Raw genomic sequence first — 26,193 nt, 5'->3', positions numbered from 1 at the left:
AACGCGAGGCTTTAGGGCCTGATGCCCAAGCCTGCTTCACCCTTCTACACGAACGCAAACTTTGCCACGCGTTCGCGATGCACACTCTAACTTAACCTTCGCGAATGTGGGACCAACATCGCGAACACAAAGAGCAACTCGTCTGCCTCACTCAACATCTCTTCACGAACGCGAGAGTCTCTCGCAAACGCGAAGAACAAATCTCTGCAACAAAAATACCAGAAAATCTGCTATCTCTCCAAAGTCACAAATGATCCGTTAAACACCCGAAACTCACCCGAGGCCCTCAGGACCTCAACCAAACATGCCAACACATCCCATAACATCATTCAAACTTGTTCCAACCTTCAGAACACTCAAAACAACATCAAAACATCAAATCACCATCGGATTCAAGCCTAAGGATTTTCAAACTTCCGAATTTCGTAAATGATGCAAAAACCTATCAAACCTCATCCGAATGACCTGAAATTTTACACACACGTCACAATTGATACAAAAAACCTACTCAAATATTTGGAATTCCATTCCTTCGATATCAAAATTTTCACTACCGACCGGAAAATGCCAAATTTTCAATTTTGTCAATTCAAGCCTAAATCTACCATGAACCTCTAAAATATATTCTGATCATGCTCCTAAGTCCCAAATCACCTAACAAAGCTATCCGAACAATCAAAATTCACATCCGAGACCTTCTACCCATAAGTCAATATCCGGTTGGCCTTTTCAACTTAAGCTTACTCAAAAGAGACTAAGTGTCTCATTCCTCTACAAAACCACTCCGAACCCGAACCAACCAACCCAATACAAAGCGGTAACTTATGAAACGACCGGCCGGGTCGTTACATCCCCCCTCTTAAACAAACGTTCATCCTCGAACAGGTCAGGAAACATACCTGAAGCCTCAAATAGGTAAGGACATCTGCTTCGCATCTCCCGCTCGATCTCCCAGGTAGCCTCCTCCACGGGCCGACCTCACCACTGCACTTTCACTGAAGCTATATCCTTTGATCTCAACTTTGGAACCTGACGCTCCAAAATAGCCACTAGCTCCACATTATAAGTCAAATCACCCTCCAACTGAACCGTGCTAAAATCCAAAACATGAGACGGATCGCCAAAATACTTCCGAAGCATAGAAACATGAAATACTGGATGCACACTCGACAATCTAGGTGGCAAAGCAAGCTCATAAGCCACCTCCCCAATCCTCCAAAGCACCTCAAAAGGCCCAATGAACCGAGGACTCAATTTACCCTTCTTCCCAAATCTCATAACACCCTTAATGGGTGAAACCTTCTCCCCAACCATGTAAGACACATCACGTACTTTCCTGTCAGCATAACTCTTTTGTCGGGACTGCACTATATGAAGCCGCACCTGAATCACCTTCACCTTGTCAAAAGCATCCTGCACCAAGTCTGTACCCAAAAGCCTAACCTCACCCGGCTCAAACCAACCAACTGGAGATCTACACCGACTCACATATAAAGCCTCATATAAAGCCAACTGAATACTCGACTGATAAATGTTATTATATGCAAAATCTGCGAGAGGTAGAAACTAATCCCATGACCCTCCAAAATCAATGACACAAGAACGCAACATGTCCTCTAATATCTGAATAGTGCGCTCGGACTGCCCGTCCGTCTGAGGGTGAAAAGTTGTGCTCAACTCAACTTGAGTACCCAACTCTCGCTGCACGACTCTCCAAAACAGTGAAATAAACTGAGTACCTCTATCTGAAATGATGGAAACTGGGACACCATGAAAGCGAACAATCTCTTGGATACAAATCTCTGCTAACTGCTCTGAAGAATAGGTAGTACACACAGGAATGAAGTGCGCGGACTTGGTCAGCCGATCCACAATCACCCAAATAGCATCGAACTTCTTCAAAGTCCGTGGGAGTCCAACTAAGAAGTCCATGGTGATCTGCTCACACTTCTACTCTGGAATATCTATTTGCTGAAGCCACTCGGTCTTTGATGCTCATATTTCACCTGCTGACAATTGAGACACCGAGCTACACATCCCACAATATCCTTCTTCAGTCTTCTCCATCAATAATGTTGTCTCAAATCCTGGTACATCTTCGCGGCACCCGGATAAATGGAATACCGCGAGCTATGGTCCTTCTCCAGAATCAACTCCCGAAGCCCATCTACATTGGGCACACATAGACGGCCCTGCATCCTCAATACTCCATCATCACCAGTAGTCACATCTCTGGCATTCAGAACTCTGTCCTTAAGGACAAGCAAATGAGGATCATCATACTGGCGCTCCCTGATGCGATCAAACAAGGAAGACCGAGAAACCACACAAGCTAAGACCCGACTGGGCTCCAAAATATCTAACCTCACAAACCGATTGGCCAAGGCCTGAACATCAACTATGAGAGGTCTCTCCCCAATAGGAATATATGTCAAACTGCCCATACTCACTGCCTTCCTACTCAAGGCATCGACCACTATATTGGCCTTCCACGGATGGTACAAGATAGTGATATCATAATCCTTTAGCAGCTCCAACCATCTCCACTGCCTCAAATTGAGATCCTTCTGCTTGAACAAGTGATGGAGGCTACGATGATTAGTAAACACCTCACAAGACACACCATACAGATAATGCCTCCAAATCTTTAATGTGTGAACAATGGCAGCCAACTCTAGATCATGAACGGGGTAGTTCTTCTCATGGGGCTTCAACTGACGAGAAGCATAAGCTATCACTCTACCCTCCTCCATCAACACATACCCAATACCAACTCTCGAAGCATCATAATACACTGTATATGAACCCGAAGCTATTGGAAAAACTAATACTGGAGTTGTGGTCAAGACAGTCTTGAGCTTCTGAAAGCTCGCCTCACACTCATCCGACCACATGAAAGGAGCACCCTTTTGAGTCAATTTGGTCAAGGGTGATGCTATAGATGAAAATCCCTGAACGAACTGACGGTAATAGCCTGCCAAACCAAGAAAGCTACGAATCTTTGTGGCTGAGGACGGCCTAGGACAACTCTGAACTGCCTCTATCTTCTTCGGATCAACCTGAATACCCTCACTGGACACCAGGTGCCCCAAGAAAGCCACTGAACTGAGCCAAAACTCACACTTGGAGAACTTTGCATAAAGCTTCTCCTCCCTCAACCGCTGTGATACCACCCTCAAATGTTCCGCGTGCTCCTCTTGACTACGCGAGTACACCAGAAGATCATCAATGAATACAATGACAAACGAGTCGAGATAAGGCCGAATACGCTGTTCACAAATGCATGAATGCTTCTGGGGCATTGGCCAACCCAAAAGACATCACAAGGAACTCATAATGACCATATCGGGTCCTGAAAGCTGTCTTAAGAATGTCTGAGTCCTCGATCGTCAACTAGTGATACCTTGAACGGAGATCAATCTTGGAGAATGCCCTCGTTCCCTGAAGCTGGTCGAATAAATCATCAATACGAGGCAAAGGATACTTGTTCTTAATTGTGACCTTGTTCAACTATTTATAATCAATGCACATCCTCATAGTGCTATCCTTCTTCTTCACAAATAGAACAGGCTCACCCCACGGCGACACACGAGGTCGAATAAACCCCTTATCAAGGAGTTTCTGAAGCTGCTCATTCAACTTCTTCAACTCCGGCGGTGCCATACGATACGGTGGAATAGAAATCGGCTGAGTGCTCGACGCCAAATCAATACCAAAATTGATATCCCTGTCCATTGGCATGCCAGGAATGTCTGCAGGAAACATATCCGGAAAGTCCCTCACTACCAGAATTGAATCAATGGTAGGAGTCTCTGCACTAACATCCCTCACGAAGACCAGATAAGAAAGACAACCCTTCCCAACCATCCGTTGGGCCTTCAAGAGTGAAATCACTCTATTAGGAACATAATCCGTCGAACCTCGCCACTCAATCTGTAGCAACCCCGGCATAGCCAATATCAATATCTTAGCATAACAGTCTAAAATAGCACGACACGGAGATAACCAATCCATGCCCAATATCACATCAAAATCAACCATACTAAGCAATAAGAGATCCACTCGGGTATCCAAACCCCCAATAGTTACCACACACGATCAATATACACGGTCCACAATAATAGTATCGCCCACCGGAGTAGATACATGCATAGATGAAATAAGAGACTCGCGAGGTGTATCCAAGTAATGAGCAAAATATGATGACACATATGAAAATGTGGAACCAGGATCAAATAATACAGAGGCATCTCTGTGGCAGACTGAGACAGTACCTGTAATCACAACATTTGAAGCAATAGTATCTGGTCTAGCTGGTGTAGACATGTGATTTTTGACCCTCTCCAAGATTTTTTATATATTAGCATAGAATATTTAATTTAGGCATAATATAGATATTTTAAGTAATTTTTGACTTTTTTACTCTATTTTATTTCAAGAAAACAAAATTTACAAAAATAGGTTCATTAATGTTTCGTAGTCATTTTTAATCTTAAAAAAAAAATACAAAAATAGTATCGTATTTTTATTTTAATATGATATTTGAAAATACCAAAAATAGATTTGTTTAATGGTTAGTTTTATTTTAATAATTATTTGAATAGTAGGAATAATTAACAAATGAGCTTGTATTTTTAATCTCGTTTACAGCGAAAGAATAGAGCTTGGGCTCGAGCAACCCATCTTTAGGCCTAATTTTGGACCTATCCCACAATTGCCAAGCCCATAATTCTTAGGCCCATACCCCTTAACCTAAACCCCTACCAAAAACCTAGACTATATAAATAAAAGGAACGGAAAAGAATGAAAGGAGAACGAACAAAAAGGTTAAAAGAAAAGGCTGCGCAAAAAATAGACCCCCCCCCCTGCGCGTCATCTTCTCCGACGACCCCTGCGCAGCAAAGAGACCCCCCCTACCCATCGTTTTCAACCCGACATCTACATTCCTCATCGTCAAACCTCTCATACCGCTAGCCTTACCCGTCGGCTGCAACTCCATATCAAACGACAACTCCTTCAGCCATAGATTCTTCCTCTTCTAACCTTGAACACCCCTGAGCAGATCCCCACTGTTACACTCGCCCAAAAGTTAGCCGACCTACACGCTCACAACACTACCTAACCGTGGTCCACCACGAGGCTGCAATTTTCGGCGAGCTTCACCTTCACACACACACACATACACCACGATGCACACAGCCATACACACAAAAAAAAAGCTACGCAACAATGTTACAACAAAACGTAGCTCATCGTCTCCATTTTTCTGCCATCCAAAACAGCCCTGAGATCTACGTATGCCGATAGTTTCAGTCAGTAGTCTGTTGTTTCTTTGGGTCGTGCTTCCGCTCGAGGTCGCCGGTGTCTGGTCCGTCGATTTGTTCGTTGATAAGTCGTCTGAGTTATCCGTTTGGTTTTCTGTCTCGTTTGAAGTCAGTGTTCGAGTCGATTGAGGTTCGAAGACTTCTGGGTAATCTGAGGTCCTTCCGTTGGACCTTGTTCATTTTCGGATCTGTTTGAGAGCACATCGATGTTCAACTTTGGTAATGATTTTGAAGGGAATTGTTTGCTCGTTTGAGCGTCGCCTTCTTCTTTGTAAACTGGTTGGAAGATGTTAATGTATATTGAAAGTTTTAAAAGTAAACAGAAGAAGATAGAGATGTTTTTGTTTTTTATGGATTGTATAAATACATGTTTAGCAAGACAAAGTTTCATGTCCTTATTTTGGGATTGACAAGGCTGGAAAACGACGCTTAAAGAAATTACAATCAACAATACTTAAACTTGGAAAGCTTTCCACCAAGTTGTATCGTTCCAACCGTAGGATCAACATTGGTCACGTTGAAGTCTCAAATACAAAGCTTGTATTTTGGGATTTAAGAGGTCAGTCTGGTCTCCACTCAATCTGGGAGAGTTGTTATGAAGAGTCACATGCTGTGACATTTGTTGTTGATGCTGCTCGACCATCACGCTTTGAGGATTCCAAATCTGCGCTTGAAAAGTGTTGGTTTCCGAGATGGAGTTGAGTGGCAACGGGTGTTCGATTGTTGGAGTTACCGTCCGAGGTGCGGTCCTTTGGTTTGATTCGAGTTGAATTTGTTGTTTCGAATCACATTCGTAGCTGGTGAAATTTATCGAAAGGTTTTGCGCAATAAGGTTCAATCCTTCAATCCTTTACTCGTTCTAATGTTAACTATTTGCTTGGTGATCCGATTTTGTGACTTGTTATTTATGGCTTTGAATGTGCCATCTCGTATGGCTACTTGAATTGATTGCGAGTGAATTGGAATCTCTAGTTGTTCGAATCGTATGCTTAACTTGAATTGGTTATAGCTGAACATGATTTTGTCACAGTATAGAAATTGGGTTGCTATTCATCAACTGAACTACGTTAAATTAGATAAAAGGGCTCGGGTGTGTATTTCATGTGACCCTACCATAATTTTGAATAATGATAGTAGAAGTAAACATGTTAAAACCCGGGGGTGCATTTCATGTGATCCAGTTCTAATTTCCAACAAGGTTAAATAGAGCGTGTCGTGAACCACGGGTGCATTTCATGTGGTGTGGCTTGTGATATGTTTTAAATGACCTTGAATTACTTCTTTAAATAAGTAAAAGTGGTTTTCCAAAAGTTAGGAAAAAAGCACTTAGGTTTCAAAGATGTATTAAAATCAAGTAAATAGGCCAATTATAACAGTTAAGCGACCGTGCTAGAACCACGGAACTCGGGAATGCCTAACACCTTCTCCCAGGTTAACAGAATTCCTTACCCGAATTTCTGGCTCACGGACTGTTAAACAGAGTCAACCTTTTCCTTGATTCGGGATTTGAACCGGTGACTTGGAACACCATAAATCTCCCAAGTGGCGACTCTGAATCTTTTGATAAATAAATCACATTTCGATTGTCCTTTAATTGGAAAAACTCCCCTTATACCCTTTTCTGGGGTGTAAAGTAAAAAAAAAAGAGGTGTGATAGCTGGGAGGGCATAGAAACAGGCCTGACCACCACCTTATCGACCTCCCCCTCTAGGGCGACCCCTAGCTGATTGACCTCCACCCCGAGCTGACTGAGCGGGTGTGTAAGTAACTAGTGCTAAAGTCGAAATCTAACTCCTCTGCTGAGACGAACCACCCATAAGACGGGGACAAAACCTCTTAATATGACCCAAATCTCCACACTCGAAGCAACCTCTCCCAGCAAATGGCGGTGGGGATTGAAGGGAGCCCCGCGCACCGGGATGACCACTAGAAGAACCAGGCATAGATGAGCCTTGAACTGATGGTGCCTAAGTCGAACTCTGAGCTGGAAGGGCACTGAGAGACGAGTGACCCTGATATGAACTATGAGAACCATAGCCATATGATCCACCACAGTGGCCCAAACGGGCTGGCTGAGCATGTTTGAATGGACGGCCTCTATCGTGCTGAAACTGACCTCCCGAAGGAACACCATCAAAACTACCAGATCCCCGAGGCCTTTTGGCCTCCCTCTCAACTCTCTCCTAGCGGTGAACCGACTCTATCTCTCGAGCAATTTCAATCACCTCCTCAAAAGAAGCACCATTTACCCTCTCTCTAGTCATAAGAAACCGTAACTGATAAGCGAGGCCATCCATGAATCTCCTAATCCTCTCCCTATCTGTAGGAACCAACCAAATAACATGACAGGCTAACTCAAAGAACCTCATCTTGTATTGCATCACAGTCATATCATCCTGTCGCAACTGCTCAAACTGCCTGCGCAGCTCCTCTCCGCGGGACTGCGACACATACTTCTCCAAGAAGAGAGTGGAGAACTACTGCCAAGTAAGGGGCGCTGCACAAATAGGCCTACGCCTCTCATAAGCCTCCCACCAAGTGAAGGCAGCTCCAGAAAACTGAAAAGTAGTAAATGAGACCCTACTGGTCTCCAAATACCCGTTGTACATAACATCCTCTGACACTTGTCCAAGAAACCTTAGGCATCCTCTCCCTCTGCACCACCAAAAGTCGGAGGCTGAAGCCTACCAAACCTCTCTAATCAACGCTGCTCATCATCAGGCATAATTGGAACTACATAATCCTGAGCAGGTGCAACCGGTTGGGCTGGTGGTGCCTCCAATATCTGCAGTCCCTGAACCACCTGCTCTTAATTGCCTCAAAAATATAGTTAAGCCTAGTTCCTTGAATAGTTGTAGAGCTTCTATTCTCTAGCTTCATAACTCGTTCATGACTTTCATTCTGAACGTTGTGAGCTCATTGCGTATTCAATATAGACTTGGGCTTGATGCCCCCGAGTCTTAGTATAGATTACTCAGTATGCCATAAACAATTGAAGTTTCAGTGTTCATAATCAGTTCAAGAATACATGTCTCAGTCTAGTCCTATTCAGTATTCCAGTATTATGTAACTCAGTGTGATCCAGTATTCCAGTATTATGTAACTCAATGTGATTCAGTATTTCACTATCATATATTGCAGTATGATTCTCAGTTCCTGATTTTAAATCCCTGAATGTTGAACACTTGTATTTGGCCTGAGGCCGCAGTTTATGCTTTATGCATTTTTGGGCCTGAGGCCGCAGTTTATGATTTATGCATTTTGGACCTAAGGTCGCAGTTATGTATATGTATACTTGGGCCCGAGGCCGCAGTTTGTGCACATATATATATTGGGCCTGAGGCCACAGTTTAATATTCAGATAAACAGGTTGTTCATCATTCAGAAGAGAGAGTATTCATATCCTTATTTCCTTTCAGTCAATTATTAGTTACCATTCAGTTATCAGTTATCATATCAGTTACCAGTTATCATTTATTAGTTATCATTTCATTTATCAGTTATCAGTTCTCAGTTATCATTTCAGTTTCAGTTTCAGCATTTATAATTCTTTCTTTCAGTTGCCTTACATACCAGTACAATTCAAATGTACTGACGTCCCTTTTGCCCGGGGCCTGCATCTCACAATGCAGGTAATGATTTATAGGTCGACGACGCAGAGCGCTAGGATTCTCGTACCAACTATTTGGTGATCCCCAGTTCTTTTGGGGCATTATTATTACTTTACAGCCTTTCAGTATTTACAAATAGTCAGTGTTTTTAGTACTTCAATAGAGGCTTCATAGACTAGAGTAACAGTTAGATAGAGTCTCAGACTTTTCATATTAAGCTATGTTGGCTACAAATATGTTTCAGAATTGTATTAGTATATCCGCACTTTGATTTATATCATTCAGACTTTCAGTATATCAGCATATGTTAGTTTATCTTCCGCATTTAGTATGTTATGATATCACATGTTGATTCAGCTAGCCAGTTGGTTCGCTCGGTCACATGTAGTTAGGCACCGAGTGTCGTGTTACGTCCAAGCCCAGGTTCGGGGTGTGACATTTCTGCCACACCATTTTGTTGTGGTGTTCCTGGGGCATATAATTGTGATGTAATTCCACTATCTGATAATTATTTTATTAATTCCGCAGAAAGGTATTCATCACCACGATCAGATCACAACATTTTGATATTTTGAGTAATCATCTGTGAAATTCACAAAATACTCAAAAACCCCTCTTGCTTGTATATTCATAGGGCCACACAAATTAGAGTGAATTAATTCTAGCTTATGGCTGGCTCTATTTCCTTTTGAGGAAAAATGTGTCTTGGTCATTTTACTTTTTAAACATGATTCGCATGTTGGTAGTGACTCCACTTTCAATGAATTCAAAGGTCCATCAGAGACCAATCTCGAAATCCTATTTAGATTCATATGACTTAGACGTCATTGCCACAAATAAGTTTGACTCAATTCAGAAATACGTTTTCTTTTATGTGGCAGATTAATGTTATTTAATTCTTTTGGTTATTGTAGCATATGAGGAGATATATCAAGAATAAAAAGGTCATGTACCCTAGCAGCAGTGTAGATAAAATATTTATTAAACTTAATAACATCAGAGTTATTAGCAAAATAAACATTATAACCAGCATCCATTATTTTCGAAACCGAAATCAAATTCCTTCTAATAGAAGGTACATAGAGAACATCTTTTAAAACTAAAACTCTATCACTACTAAACGAAACTCTAATATCTCCTAAAGCTAAAGCTGGTGCTGGCTCGCCATTGGCTTGAAAAACGCAAACTTCATTCTCACTTAGCCGCCGCGTTTCCTGAAACCCCTGCAAAGTAGTGCATATATGATTTGTGGCTCCCGAATCTACACATCAAAACATGGTAGAAACAGCTGCTAAATAAGTTTCCACGACATTTAAATTTGAATTACCTTGCTTATTCAACTTTGCCAAATAGGCAGGGCATTGCTTCTTGTGATGCACAGGTTGCTTGCAATGATAGCACTTGCCTTTGGGCTTTTTCACACCAGCCGCACCACCAGGTGCCAAAATCTTTTGAGCCTTCTTCTTTTTCTTACTGCCTTTCGACTTAGAAACCGAAGCTTTCTCAACATTGAGTGCCTCAACTGGAGCTTGTTGTTTGATAATAGATTCTGCCGCTTGCAACTCATTCAACAATTTCGCTAGCGACAAATCCATTTTGTTCATATTATAGTTCAAGCTAAATTGTTGAAAACTGCCAGGCAGAGTTTGTAGGACCATTTCAACTTGAGACTCCTTATCAATCACAGCTCCAAGGACCTCCAGTTCATTCAGAAAATTCATCATCTTCAGAACATGGTCCTTGACTGATGATCCTTCAGCCATCTTGGTGTTCAAAAGAACTTTCATGGTTGTCTGCTTAGCTGCACGATTTTGCCCACCGAACATCTCTTTGAGACTTTCGAGCATATCATAAGCAGACCACATAGACTGATGCTGATGTTGCAAAACATTCGCCATAGAGGCAAGAATGTAACATCGCGCCATCTCATCAGCCTTAACTCATTTGTCATAGGCCTTAAACTGATCATCAGTAGCATTTTCAGGTTTTTCTCGGCACTCCTCAGTGATTACAAATTTGTAACCTTCAGCAGTTAGGAAAATATCAAGGTTCCTTTTCCAATCAACATAATTCGGTCCTTCTAACTTGTTTTGGTTCAAAATTGAGGTAAGTGGGTTGAATGAAGACATGGTTTATCTGAGAGATATTCACGTTAAATAGATCATTAGTTATGTATTTAGAATAATTAAATTCAAAACAGCACATTACACATATAACCATGCTCATTGAACAGTTAGATTTATTAGGGAAACTTAACTATTCATGCAAAACATATGAGTGATGTAAGATATTAACCCTATAAATTCAAACAGAACCAACTCAGATGGAGAGTAAACTGTTAATTTAAGATAGGTAAATATCACTTTTATAAACTCTATTTTCATTAAATCAACATGTAACTCAGTTGGAGAATTAATACAAGTAATCAAATGACTAGAGGCGAAACTACAGTAATCATCTATAATGAATTTATCCGATGTGGAAGAAGACCTATGTCAACATATAAATTAATTATATTACTGTAAAACATGATTGGAAACAATGGGAATTGAACCCTACCATCACAGATTTCTTTTAAAAAAATTCTTTTATTAAAATATTTTTTCAGAAAATAGAAAAATGGCCAAAAACCCATTTAAGCAACCCCGAATGCCTAAAAAACGACGTACATCATGAGCAAAGCTGATGAGTATTGCTCACTGGCTGTTTCCGATGAACCTACCAAATTTGAGGTCAATAGGAGTTCGACAGAATTTCAGAATTCTAAAATCATGACCTATTTGTAGAATTCTGTTTTTGGCGTTTTTAAGGGTTTTTATTATTTTGACTTAGTTCATATCACATAATATACTGATTTATGTTAAAAATGATTTCAGAACCCAAAATAATATTTTTATTATTATTTAATAAAAACGTGTTCCGACATAATTGTAAAAAAATAGTATGTTTTTAACTGTTCAAAAAATGCCACTATTCATAATTCTGTATATTAATCCAAAATTACAGAACTAATATCATACAAAACAGTCAAGTTTTTATTAATATAACAGTGTGATTAACCTATAATTACAGAATTAATGCAACTAAAATAGATTAATAATATTAATTCAACGTTTATGCATATGTATATTAACCCATAATTACAGAATTAATAGCATTCAAAAAACAGTCACGTTTTTATTTAAAAAAATTATTATTCATCAAAAAATGTAATTAAACATACTGTCATTAAATATAACACCATTGTTTATGCATGTGTATATTAATTCATAATTTCAGAATTAAGATACTAATAAATACAATCATGTTCTTGACATAGAATAATCATACCAAACATGTATAATTAAACAACACGTTTTAGTATTACTCTATTCATGTTGTATTACATTATCTAGTTAGATGTAAGACGCTGTCTGATACCAATTGCTAGAACATGCGCAGTGGAAGCAAGCATACAATCAGGCATCAAATACATGTAAACTAGACAATGCTATAATCACAAGATTAGAAGCACTAACCTCTTGAAATCATTGCACAAATCTTCCAAACAGCAAGAATCCAGGGCTGCAGTTTTCTGCTAAATGCCTAGTAAAACCTTGGACGATTTTTCTTTTGGGTGGGCAAGAACAATACAACTCTAAAAGGTGAGTTATTGGGTGAAACTAGTCTTCCTTTAATAGACTTATTTTTGGACGAAATTTTGCTCCAAGAACGTGTAGGATTCTGCTTTTACAAGTAGAATCTTACTCCAGCTCTACCGATGACTTTTCTCCCAAGTCACTTTTTACCCAAGTCTTATCCATATTTTTACTAGGTATAGCAGGGACCACAGAAATAATAAGAGGCTACCAATTATAGTATTAATTCGAAATTAGCATGAATTAATTCTTACTATAATTAATTGCAATTTATTCCACTAAAAAATTGCAATTAAACTCCTCAATATGAATTTCGAAAATTCAATAACACTTATTTATACTATAATCTTGTGCTACAATCATCAAGATATTTTGTCCAATAATATCTTTGATTGTGAACATAGTTTATTAATTATAAGAACCAACAATTTAATCTTTTGTGCATGAGTTAAGACTCCATACACTAAATTGTTTACTACATAACTAAAAGGACAAACATGTAACAAATGATCTATTTAAAATAGTACTTTATTAAATTGAATAAATTAAATAAATAATTGTTTCATAAAGAATAAAACAAAATACTATATCTAAACTTCATGATTAATAGTATATTCCAACAAAAATTTTATACCAGCACTATACCTTTTTATACCTCCTACCAAAACGACACACTGCACGTACTTGGCAAATTAAGAGACAAAGATATGTCTCTTACTCTGTGTTTTTCCACCCTTCTATTTGTATTTTCAGGATAAATCTTTCATCAACCTTCACGTGAATAATCAAAATAGAACAAATCTTAACCCCATAGAAGAATTTATCTTGCTACAGTACCCTAATACAACATTAATTGCAACTATGAAATCTTAAAAGTTCTCAAAGATATGAAATTAACATCAGGGTATAGGCAATAAAATTCAGGTGAGTAGGTTGGCAGAAGAAATCAAAGTCTTCCATTCATCCTTCACAACATTCAGAAACTGAAAATAGCAATAGTGACTTTACAAATGTATGAACTGAACCAGAGAAAGCAAATCAACTGGTGAGAGATGGAAAACACATATCCAAGACTTGTTCCACCTTGTTGTCATTTTCTTATTTACTGACAAATATTAGAGGAAAAAACTCGAATGTACAGGATGAACAAGTATCTCCCAACGTTCACTAAATATAATGTCTTATTCCTAAAACTAGTCGTTACTGTCCTACTAAAGGGAGTGCTCGTCCTCATTCCTCTGCTAAGTCAGCTCGACCTCATTTTCGTCCTTCATCAGATCACTTCGACCCCACCTTCGTCCTTTGTTGAAATACGTCGATGACGCATGCAGCCTTCAAAGGTTCTCTTAATGTTGACTTGGCCCACACATAATTAGGATAATTTTTAACCCATATACAATTACTACCTACAAAATTGAAGTGTTTAATTGAAATACACAAAAAAAAAAGTGTCTATAACTCAATATTAATTTGTTAACATTCTTGTTATATGCAGATACATTTTTCATTAATGGTGTACTTTAACTTGGGTTAGCAAGTCCAAAGTAGAGTCAGAATTCGATTATTATTGGTTCAACAAGAGAAAATCCCTTGCCAAAAGAAAGTGGATACCTTTTCCCCATTCTACTTTTTTACTATTTAACTAGCTAATTTCCTTTTGTCTATTTTATTTTAATCTAAATAACAAACTTAGTTTTATAATAGAAACCAAACTGCAACCCTGAGATAAAAAGGTTGCAAGTTCAAAATTCTACTACAACTTATTTGATTTACTGGGTTCGAAATCTCTACATATTTAGCAAATTTTTAACACATATGTACAAAATACAGCCAAAATCAATTGCTTGATTTGGATGAACCTGTAAGTTGGGTAATACATCCGCCTCTAAGCAAGTTAGTAGTCATTTATATATACATGATGAATTAAAGAATGAATACTTATCGTAGGGATTACATTATCTTATAAAAATCTAATAGCATAAATATTTTTTTTTAATTGTGTGCTAAACTGTATAATAATGAATAAGAGTGTATAAATGTTGTAGTAAAGAAAACATTAACTATACGGGCGTAAACTGAAAAATATGGTTATGTGGGTGCAATAGATTGTACTGGACAGTATAGTTATGTAAATTTCGGGTAAAAATTGCACGAGGCACCCTATTTGGTCGCCCCCATTTAATGTATACCCATTTTTTTTAAAAATTTAAACTTGTGCCCGCTTTTTAAACAACTTTAGCCCCCTTTCTCCTCCTCCCTTCTCCTCCTCAAAGTTATATCCGCCCTCAATCCGATAGGCTACTCCTTTTTGAAGTCGCTGATTGTGAAAATGTTCCAGTAATTGGCATGGGCTGTGGAGATAGAAACCTTTTAGTTCATCAATTTGGTATTTCCTCGGAGTCACACTAGCTTTTATCAGAAAGAGAAGAAACGACATGTTGAGTCATAGACGATATTTAATTTCAAACAATGTCTGATATTCAAATTCTAGATCGTCAACTGACATGAGTAAATTTATTGGTGAAACTGAAAAGAATGTGAGAGATTTGTTGGCCGATGCTGAGCAGGATCAAAGAACCAAAAATAAGGCAGATTTCTTGGAAATTTGACAAAATACCAAATTTTGGAAATTTTTTAGTTCAACTCTAGAGCTATAGTTCGTCAGTTACAAGCTGAAGTTCGCCAGTTACAAAAACAAAAACTTCAGTAATTACAAACAAAAACTTCAGCAAATAGAGAACAAAAATTCAGCTACTATGCTTAAGTTCAGCAATTACAAATAAAAACTTCAGCACACTTAGTTCAGCACACTTACTACTTCAGTCCCGTCTACTAGAATGCTGAAGTTTTGTGTGATTGTCTTTGCTACTTCAGCCCCGTATGCTGAAGTTACGCGAAAAAGTAGGTACGCTTGCAATTTTTTTTGCAAAGCGAGCACAAGTTAAAACGTGATACGAAAAGCGGGTATAGATGCAAAAGCCCCAAATTTCGGGGTACTATTATTTTTAGCACGTGCTAGAAACTATTTACATCTAGTAGCCGAAAAGGTGTATAAAATTTATATAATTTTTGTATATATATACACAATGTATATATAAACAAAAAATATACAAATGTTATTCATATTTTCGGCTATTATTTTTACAGCGGCTATACAGTATTATTTTTCAGTATATTTCCCATGAATGTAAACTGTAGCCCGATATATTTTACAATGTTCACTTTAGAGCTAAGCCCCATCTAGTAGCCTATCTAAATTAGAAATCAAATCAAGATTACTCCTAATTCATTGACAACTCATAACTATGTTTAATATTCTTGTTATAGCTAAGGATAATATATCTCAAAAAGAAAGGAGCCGAAGCTAATATAACCAAAAAAAAATAAAAAAAATCTGTGAGTTATGGTTCATAATTCAATATTTTCGATAATTTTAGTGAACCCACGCCTAAGGTACTAAATCCAACCTTGACTGGGTTGCATGGCCTCTTCTTTTCTTTTCCCTTTTTTGAGTGCTCAACAAACATTGAGAGTTATTATCTTTTATATTAAACGAGAAAGCCTTTTATAAATAATATAAAAAATTAATCGTAATAACTCCAACATTAAATGTTTATAGACACACAAATGTCAAGATAAAATGATATTATATAACTCGTTATAATTTGAGTAGAAGAAAATAATACTACGGAAGAAAAATTATTTTTAAGTGAGATTAGTCAATGGTTATATGTAACACATATAGCATACTATACAGAGAATGAGGTACGAGGTTATAGTTCAACATTGTTACAGGGAGGCGAATCATGAGGTTGCTGAAGCGTTGGCAAAATGGAGCATGGAAGAACATGATAGGCAATTTTATGATGTTAAGGATCTTCCTAAGCAGGCTGTTGGTGCATATTTTCTAGATATACAAGATACAACCTCCATAAGGCACAAACAAAGAAGGAATATGCTTGTCTAATAATCTTTTGAGAGTTTTTGAACTATAAATTTTTTTCTCCCTGTATATGCTAGCTTTGAAAAATCGCAGGGGTTAGTGGTAACATCTGTTTTGTTGTAGCCTCTGTTTTGTTATGAAATAAAAGGCAGCGTCTCCTTAAGGCGCAAATTACAAAACAAAAAAAAAACAAAAAACAAAAAAAAAAAAAGAAAGAAAGAATGTACGAGGTTTGCTGTCATTCTCTCATATCTCATAATCTTATAGTTTTATGAAGGATAGAGTAGTAGCATTCATGTTTACTAGTATTAGTACTCGCGCGGATGCGCGGACACTAGTCATGTCAAATATTTAAGTTATTTGGATTGTATGTAAATATTTTTAACATTTACACTTTCTCAATAAATATAGATAATCATTGAATATTAACTACATGAAAAAAATTAACCATTTCTTCTATTTTTCTTTTTTGATATCATTCTTGCCGGTATCATTGGATCCTAAAAATAGTCAGGAAGCAAAATAATAACTCATATTTATGGCAAAACAATCAAATGTTGAGACAATGAAAGACTCTTTGGATAAGACTTAACTCTTTTACTACTACTTGAACTCTTATTTGGTGTGTGGATATCCCTTAAAAAATATTTCTTTCTTAAAATTTCAGTTTCTAAAATATTATTTTTAATAATAATTATTTTTATAATAATGTAATTAAAAATATTATTCTTAATTCAAAACTCATTTTAGTTGGCTATCTAAAAATATAAAAAACTCTTTAGCTAGTGAATTGTTTTTACTCCATTTTGATATTTGATATTAACCATGTTAAATATCTGAGTTATTTGAATTATATGTAAATAACCTTAACATTTAAACCTTCTAAATAAATATAGATAATCGTCAGATATTAATTAAAAAATACTACATGAAAAAAGACTAATATTTTCTCAATTCTCATAGTGATAATTTTATTTTTGCACTATTCTCATAGGTGTCATTGGAACCTAAAAATAACTACAAAGTGAAATAATAACTCATATTTATGGCAAAGCACAAAGGTTGACACGATATAAACGATTCTTTGGTTACGACGTGACTCTTATACTACGACTTGAACTCTTATTTGGTATGATTTTATCTTTCAAAAAATATTTCTATTTTGAAATTTCAATTTCTAAAACTTTATATATACTATAATAATGATTATCTTTATAATGATGCAAGTGAAGATATTATCCTTAATTTACAATTCACTTTGATCGGCTATCTAAAAATTTAAATAATTTTTTGGCCGGATTTATTTCAGTATGACTCCACTTTAAGTTTATCAATATCTCTAGCCCCGTAATTTAAATTTTTAATACTCTATATATAAAAAAATTATTCTTTGAATCATTAAATGTTAAATTAGTTGATTATTATTATTATAAAACATTGCATATATTGTCTTAAAATTGTCAAGTAGTTTATTTTTGACACCATACTTGGTTTAACCTCAATGCAAACTGCTCAAATTGCATTCCGATTCAAATTCAAATATCATATCAGTTTGTTAGTAATAGTGATTTTTTAAAAATGACACATAATGTAAATTAAAAAAAAATATTCGAAGATATCCATATATTATAATTTATGTATCTGAGAAGAAAATAATATTTGAAATCGATGAGATTAACTTTCAAATTTTTAATACTCAACAAAGACGAAACATAAGAAGAAATTTGTTGTCATCTTTTATTTCTCGTTTTTAGATTTTTCTAACATTTTTTTCAATATTTATTATCTTTTATCTTATTTTTTATGTCATTATTTCTTTTGTTACAAAAAAATTAATTTATTTCACTATAAAAGGATGAGTTTTAATAAAAATTGTCTACATATGAACTTTAATTATATTTTTAGCCTTTGGTTGAAATTATTTCATATTTTTCTTTTGGCTTTATCTAATCAGCCTAAATAGGTACTCACTCGACCACTTAAATTAAAAAATTGAATGATGTGAAATTTATATATAATTCATATATAATATGTGTATAATCGTGTGTTGTCGGTATATTATCTATCTATATTAGCTATAAAAAGTAAACAATAAATATGGCCGGATATTATGTAAATATTCCATAAGATTTCGATTTTTTGAGTTTATCCATAATATAACTTCTATTATAATAATTTTAAAACTCTCTACTAATGTTCAAAAATATCTTATCTTTTTATTATCTTTGAATTAAAAAAAGTAAAGAGTTTTTTCGAAACAATTTGTTTACATTTTAAAAAAAATATTTCACGCCATACCATTTTTTTCTATATATATACTCTTTGTTACACTTAAAAGTCGCTATAGAAACTATCAACTAGAAATCAATTTATCTCTTGTTGAGTTTGAAAAAAAAAAACCTTTCACATAATCTAATGATTCAAAACTAATATTCTTCAACGAAAAAAATATTATACCCTTGGCTTGACTACAGCTAAATAAAGGGGTTTCAGCTTATACCCTTCAATTCCTTGAATGTGCTAAATTGAAATTAATGATAGCAATTATATAGCTAAAGTTTTGTTATTTATTTGATGTCCATTTATGCAAATTGACTCTTCAAACAAATATTCTTCAAGAAGAAAAAAGAAACAATTTTTTTTTAATATTGACTGATTTTGTGATGTTTCTTTCTCCAGCATGTATGTTTACTATATTATATATGTAAGTAAACTTTTATTTGGTTTTGTAAACTCTTTTTTGTTATTTAGATAAACATAGACGTGTACCATATATATTACATTTATTTCAAAAGAATTTCATTTTATTCAAATCTAGCTACAGTGTTTCAAAGAATTATACTTATAGGATTTTAAATGTAAAAGAGTTTTATAATTATATGGAGTATTTTTTTTTTTTTTGCTAGAGGCGAAGTAGTATTTAAATAATTATAAAAAATAACAAAAGTTTCTAACATAATGCATATGATCATTAACCGAATTAAGTATGATAACATGATTAAAAAAAGATAAATTTTATTTTTAATTTAAATTTGAATTTTAGAACTTTATCTATAAATTCAAAATTATCTTTTGATTCAAATTTTATATATATATATATATATATATATATATATATATATATATATATATATATATATATATATATATTATATTTGTATTTAACTAAAATAGTCAAATATAGAATAAAGTTACCATATACTATTGACATTTATTAGCTTGTCACTTGGCTTAACCATAATGTCAATTATATATGATAACTTTCTTGCTTTAATATATATATATATATATAGATAACACTACAACTCACATTGATCATAACAAAGCATTGACCTTATTTTCATAGGATTTTGATAGTAAGATTTAACTGGACATGAATTAAAGAAATTACTTCACTTTGATTCAAATACCTATTTTCATTGGATTTTAAAAGCAAAGACTTAATTAAACATGACTTAAAAGAGATAATCAGCTCACCTGGATCAGAAATCACTAGACCTATTTTCATCCGATTTTGACACTAAAACCTTATTAGACATGAAATAGAGAAATTAATTCACATTGATAATGATGCATACGACAAATCAATTTTCAAATTGCATGTGTTAAGGCTTTGAAATGACGTAACAAGTATATATTTCACGTACATCCATTTAATTGGACTTAAAGAATCTTGATTCAAGTCGATGTGTTTTTTGGATTTAGAATATAATCCAAATTTTACGTACAATTTTTTTGTAAAAATAGCACGGTGTAGCCAGTTTTCGGACTAGTCATTCAAAAATAGTCAGCGTTTGCAAGGTCATTCAAAAACAGCCACTATTTTGCTGCAACACAGAAAATTCCAGCATAATATACTGGAGATGGGTGCACATGTGTATGAACTTCCAGTATATTATGCTGGAACTCCAACACGCGGAAAGTTCCAGTATAATATACTGGAGATTGGACCGGTATATTTTATGCTGGACCGGTATATTTTATGCTGGACCGGTATATACTGGAGTATTTTTCTGAATTTTGAACAGTGTTTTCATTCAGATTTATCTTTACATAAAAAGTGGCTAAATTTCGATTACTTTTAAAACTGTGGCTATTTCTGAATTGTAAATCAGGCTATTTTTTAATTTCTCCCATTTTCTTTCTAATTCCTGGCTATTAGCTATAGAGAAATTCACTAACCGTAGAAACACTAGCTTACTCAAAATTATATGAGTTACCAAATTATTATTAATTAACAACCTCAATAAAAACCATTTGTTAAACGGAGTACTCGTACTGCCCTACAATGCTTACCTACTAACATAACAAACCATGCAAAAAATCTCTACCTCTAGTTTGTCTTGTTAAACTCTGCTCTTTCTATTCTTTCTATAAATACCTACACTTACTAAGTTTGTATAGAAAACCAAAACCAAAAATCCATTTCCATTCAAGAAATTAAAAACAAAAAACAAAAAACAAAAACAAAAACAAAAACAAAAAAATGGCCGGAAAAAACACCATATTTGCTGTGGAAGCTATTGTTATAACCATTCTTCTTTTCATTCCTAGAGTTTTTTCAGATGATTCTGTTCCAATACCAGCTGATAAATCACAAATAAAAAGTTGGTTTGAAACCAATGTTAAGCCTTTAGATGCAAGAAAAGACACTTTGGACCCTGCCCTTGTAGCTGCTGAGGCTAATAAAACTATCATTAAGGTGACTCTTTACATATGATTATTTCTTTAATTTTCCTCTTAAATTCATGAACATATTTGATACTGCCTCGGTCCCAATTTATGTGACATCTGAGAGTCAAACTTCTTAATTTTGACTATGAACTCTGACAAAAAATCTTTAAGTTTTCTAAAATAAAATTTACATATTTGGAAAACAACGTAAAAGTACTATAAGTCACAATGCATTTTAAATATTTTTAAATATTTAAAAGTTGTATGAAAAATCATAGGCAAAGAAAAGTTCAGTTAACTCTCGAAATCCGAACACCACTACATACAGAGGTAGTACTTTATTCGTGCATCTTTATATCTGATGAAAATCTACGTTTGTAATGTTTTTTTTGGTTTGATATTATATATACATTATTTTCGAGTTTAGCTGAATTTCAGAATTCACTGACTCTAAATTCTGGATATGTAACTGAAGGTAAGGGCAGATGGAAGTGGTGAATTCAAGACTTTGACGGATGCCATAAACAGCATTCCTCAAGGGAATAAAAGACGAGTTATTATTTCAATTGGAGGTGGAAATTACACAGAGAAAGTTAAGATTGATAGGTATAAACCTTTCATTACATTATATGGAGACCCTAAGAATGTACCAAATATAATCTTTAATGGAACAGCAAAAGATTATGGTACAGTTGATAGTGCAACCGTTGTCGTCGAATCTGAATACTTCAGCGCTGTTAATATCAACTTTGTGGTACGTATTATAATTCAGAATGTGTATGATCTTATACATTTTAACTTTATTTTTGTATGTATGTATAATTCGAACAAAAAATAATAGTTCGGTTGAACCCATCAAACTTGTCCTATATTCGCCATTGACTATAATTACCGCAAAGTTACGTGTGTGGTTCTTTCTTTCTCTCTTTCTTTTTTTTTTTTTTTAGCTAATGGTCTATCAGAAATAGCATCTCTACTTTTACGAGCTGGGGTGAGGTTTGCATCCACACTACCCTCATTAGTCCCCACTTGTCGGATTTCATTGGGTTTGTTATTGTTATTGTTCGTTCTTTCTTTTTTTCTTTCTTTTTTTCTTTCTTTCGATGATCTATCAGAAACAGTATCTCTACCTTCACGAACTAGGGTTGAGGTTTACGTACACACTACCCTCATCAGACCCCACTTGTGGGATGTTACTAGGTTTGTTATTGTTATTGTTCTTTCTTTCTTTTGAGCCGATGGTCTATCAGAAACAACTTCTCTATCTTCACGAGCTGGGAGTGAGGTTTGCATACACACTACCCTCCCCAGACCCTCCTCAGACCTTCACGAGCTGGGGGTGAGGTTTGCATACATAGTACTCTCCTCAGACCCACTTGTAAAATTTCACTGAGTTTGTTATCGTTATTGTTGTTTCTTTCTTTCTTTCTTTTCTTTCTTTCTTTTCATATAATATTAATGTGTAATATATTTTGTTGTTTTGACAATGGTGATTAGAATTCTGCACCAAGACCAGATGGGAAAAGAGAATTAGCTCAAGCAGCAGCATTAAGGACAGGAGGAGATAAAGCTTCATTATATAACTGTAAAATGTATGGATTTCAAGACACCTTTTGTGATGACAGTGGCAAGCATTTCTTTAAAGATTGCTACATTGAAGGCACTGTTGATTTCATCTTTGGCAATGGAAAATCCTTATATCTGGTAAATCATTTCATTTCTTTCAAAAAATTTATTCATATTCTTCTCGTCTCACTCTTAGGGTGAAGTCACAATATTAGCTACGGGTTCGGATAAAGTCGTTAGTATTTGCTTAGACTCTATCAGAAGCGGATCTAGGATTTCTAGAATATAAGTGGACTACTGAAAAGCAAGAAAAAAGAAGCACTAAGTAAGAATCGATTCATGTTCCTTTGGATAATAATTAGACATTCAACCTAGTGCACCATTCAGCTTATGGGCCAGCATATCATATTAGATTAATTTTTCAATATATATACATAAAAAATACCTTTGTCTTCTTGAGCCTAGTCTATCGGAAACAACCTCTATATCCCCTTAGGGTAGAGGTAAGGTCTGCGTACACACTACCCTCCTCAGACCTCACTTGTGAGATTTTACTGAGTCGTCGTTGTTATTGTTGTTTATACATAAAATACCTAATTTGGCGAAAAGACCATGGGTTCACGTACAACATAAAAACAACCTAAATCCGCCCCTGGACTATTTAAAATATAAATATTTAATTGTGAATGCAGTAACTAAAACGAGATATGAGTTCGATGATAAGTTCAGAATCCAATGAACTTCAAATCTTGCTCTGCCTCTGCTCATTCAGGATGCTAATGATTTTTTTTTTTTTCTTCTTTTTTTTTTTGGAAAATAGAACACAGAGATGCATGTAATTCCAGGGGATCCAATGGCAATGATCACAGCACATGCAAGGGGTGCAGGCAATGTTGACAGTGGATATTCATTTGTTCATTGTATGATTACTGGAACAGGAAAAACTGCACTTCTAGGAAGGGCATGGAAACCTTTTGCTAAGGTTGTTTACTCTTACACTGATATGAGTGACGTTGTTCACCCTGAAGGTTGGTCTGATAATGGCAAAAGCGATTACGACAGGTTAGTCGTCAGTCAAACTCTTTTCGATCGTTGATTTTGCTTGCATTCCTTAAAATATCATGAACAAAAAACAATGTTACTAAATATATATAGTAAGTTCAATGGTCATAAATAAGAAAATTTTAAAAAATGATCATAAATATAAGTTGCTCTTTTATCATGTGATTGGTCTCATACAAGAAAAGAGTATAAATATCACTCTTTTTTATCATGTGATCGGTTCCATACAAGAACTTTATGGCCCATGAATGATCAACGGATGCGGATACAGGATTTAAAGTTTATAGGTTCCTACAATGATTTTAATTTAATATACGAAACAATTGGATTCATAGTCTAATATTTATATTTATATATATATATATATATATATATATATATATATATATATATATATATATATACAAGGTATGAGCTGGTGCATAAAATATCAATTAAACATATAAAATGCAGAACTTATTCAAGATTTGAAGTTTATAGGTTCATATATCAGACCTTAAGTTATATACAATAATAATTGAGTTCTATAACGACTTTAAGTCAAATATATATAAATATCTAACGGGTTTTCTTAATATATATATACTTGATTTGAGCAAAAGTTATTAGTTCAGGTGAATCCATATGTTTTCATTTTCCATCTTACTCTACTATTTATTTGTTTCTTGCATTTTCATTATTATGTATTAACACTATGAGATTTACCATTCCCTCTTTATCTCTTTTGATCTATTATAACATATCAGGCTATCTATCAATCGATTTGAAAATAGCACGCTCATCTCGCTTCTCGTTTTTTCAGGTCAGTCTTTTATGGAGAATACAACTGCAAAGGAGCAGGTGCAACCATGGATGGTAGGGTTGGATATGCGAAGAAATTAACTGATGCAGAGGCAAAGCCTCTTATCACACTTGGCTATATTGAAGGGTCCAAATGGCTACTTCCTCCTGTGACACTGTAGATAATAGGAAAAAAGGGACAGATAATGGTCCTAGCAAGTAGGAATTTTGACCCTGTTGCTGTTTTCAATTTTGTATAGTCGATTTCAACTAATTTGAGATTGAAATTTAGTTGGTGTTACCCACTTGGACAGTCTGGGTTTAGAAATAAAGATGAGTGTAGATGTTTCACAATTAGCTTTGTTTGGATAGTTGTTATATGTTTGTAATATTGTTATTTTAAATATAATGTTTGTTTTGATTGTTATTCAAAGTTTATCATATTGTATCGTTAAATACGTCGTTACATAACAACGAAAAATGTCATTTTATGGAACGACCAATTTGGTATGGTCGCGTTGTTATTTATTTTTTCTCTCATCTTGTCCATCCTTATTATTAAATAATTTTATTTTATCTTTTACCCTACTGCTTTATATAATAATTTTACTTCGTACTTTACTCTTTCTTTATAACTAGTATTAGTACCCGCACGGATGCGCGGACACTAATCATGTCAAATATTTAAGTTATTTTGATTGTATATAAATAATCTTAAAAGTTACACTTTCTCAGTAAATATAGATAATTATTGGATATTAACTACATGAAAAAATTTACCATTCTTGCCGGTGTCATTGGATCCTAAAAACAGTCAGGAAGCAAAATAATAACTCATATTTGTTAGTAATAGTGATTTCTTAAAAACGACACATAATGTAAATTAAAAAAAAATTCAAAGATATCCTTATCTTATAATCTATGTATTTGAGTTGAAAAAAAAATATTTGAAATCACTGAGATTAACTTTCAAATTTTTTATACTCAACAAAGATGAAACATAAGAAGAAATTTGTTGTCATCTTTTATTTCTCGTTTTTAGATTTTTCTAATAACTTTTTCAATATTTATTTTGTATTATCTTATTTTTTATGTCATTATTTCTATTGTTACAAAAAGTTAATTTATCTCACTATAAAAGGATGAGTTTTAATAAAAAATTGTCTACATATGAACTTTAATTATATTTTTAGTCTTTGGTTGAAATGATTTCATATTTTTCTTTTGGCTTTATCTAATCAGCTAAATAGGTACATACCCCGACCACTTAAATTAAAAAAATTGAATGATGTGTTATTTATATATAATCCATATATAATATGTGTATAACCGTGTGTTGTCGGTATATCATCTATTTATATTAGTTATAAAAGTAAACAATAAATATGACCGGATATTATGTAAATATTCCATAAGATTTCGGTTTTTTGAGTTTATCCATGATATAACTTCTATTATAATAATTTTAAAACTCCCTACTAATGTTCAAAAATATCTTGTATTTTTATTATATTTAAATTAAAAAAAAAAAAGCAAAAAGAAATTGAAATAATTTATTTACATTTAAAAAAAATATATATCACGTTATACCAATT

At 34.6% G+C, this 26,193-nt stretch overlaps 1 protein-coding gene across 1 annotated transcript; it reads left to right on the top strand.

Annotated features, from left to right (window-relative positions):
- The first annotated feature begins 20,906 nt into the window (after positions 1–20,906).
- On the top strand, positions 20,907–25,025 carry LOC104237418 (pectinesterase 1-like). Its single transcript, XM_009791572.2, has 5 exons — positions 20,907–21,218; positions 21,666–21,944; positions 22,688–22,894; positions 23,577–23,818; positions 24,621–25,025. Exons 1-5 carry the CDS (start codon positions 21,003–21,005, stop codon positions 24,778–24,780), a joined length of 1,104 nt encoding a protein of 367 aa, XP_009789874.1. The 5' UTR covers positions 20,907–21,002; the 3' UTR covers positions 24,781–25,025.
- Positions 25,026–26,193: the final 1,168 nt, after the last annotated feature.

The sequence above is a fragment of the Nicotiana sylvestris genome, chromosome 5, assembly GCF_000393655.2.
Source record: "Nicotiana sylvestris chromosome 5, ASM39365v2, whole genome shotgun sequence".
NCBI lineage: Eukaryota > Viridiplantae > Streptophyta > Magnoliopsida > Solanales > Solanaceae > Nicotiana > Nicotiana sylvestris.
Note: the sequence above shows the minus strand (reverse complement) of the source record. Positions and strands in the feature narration are given on the sequence as shown.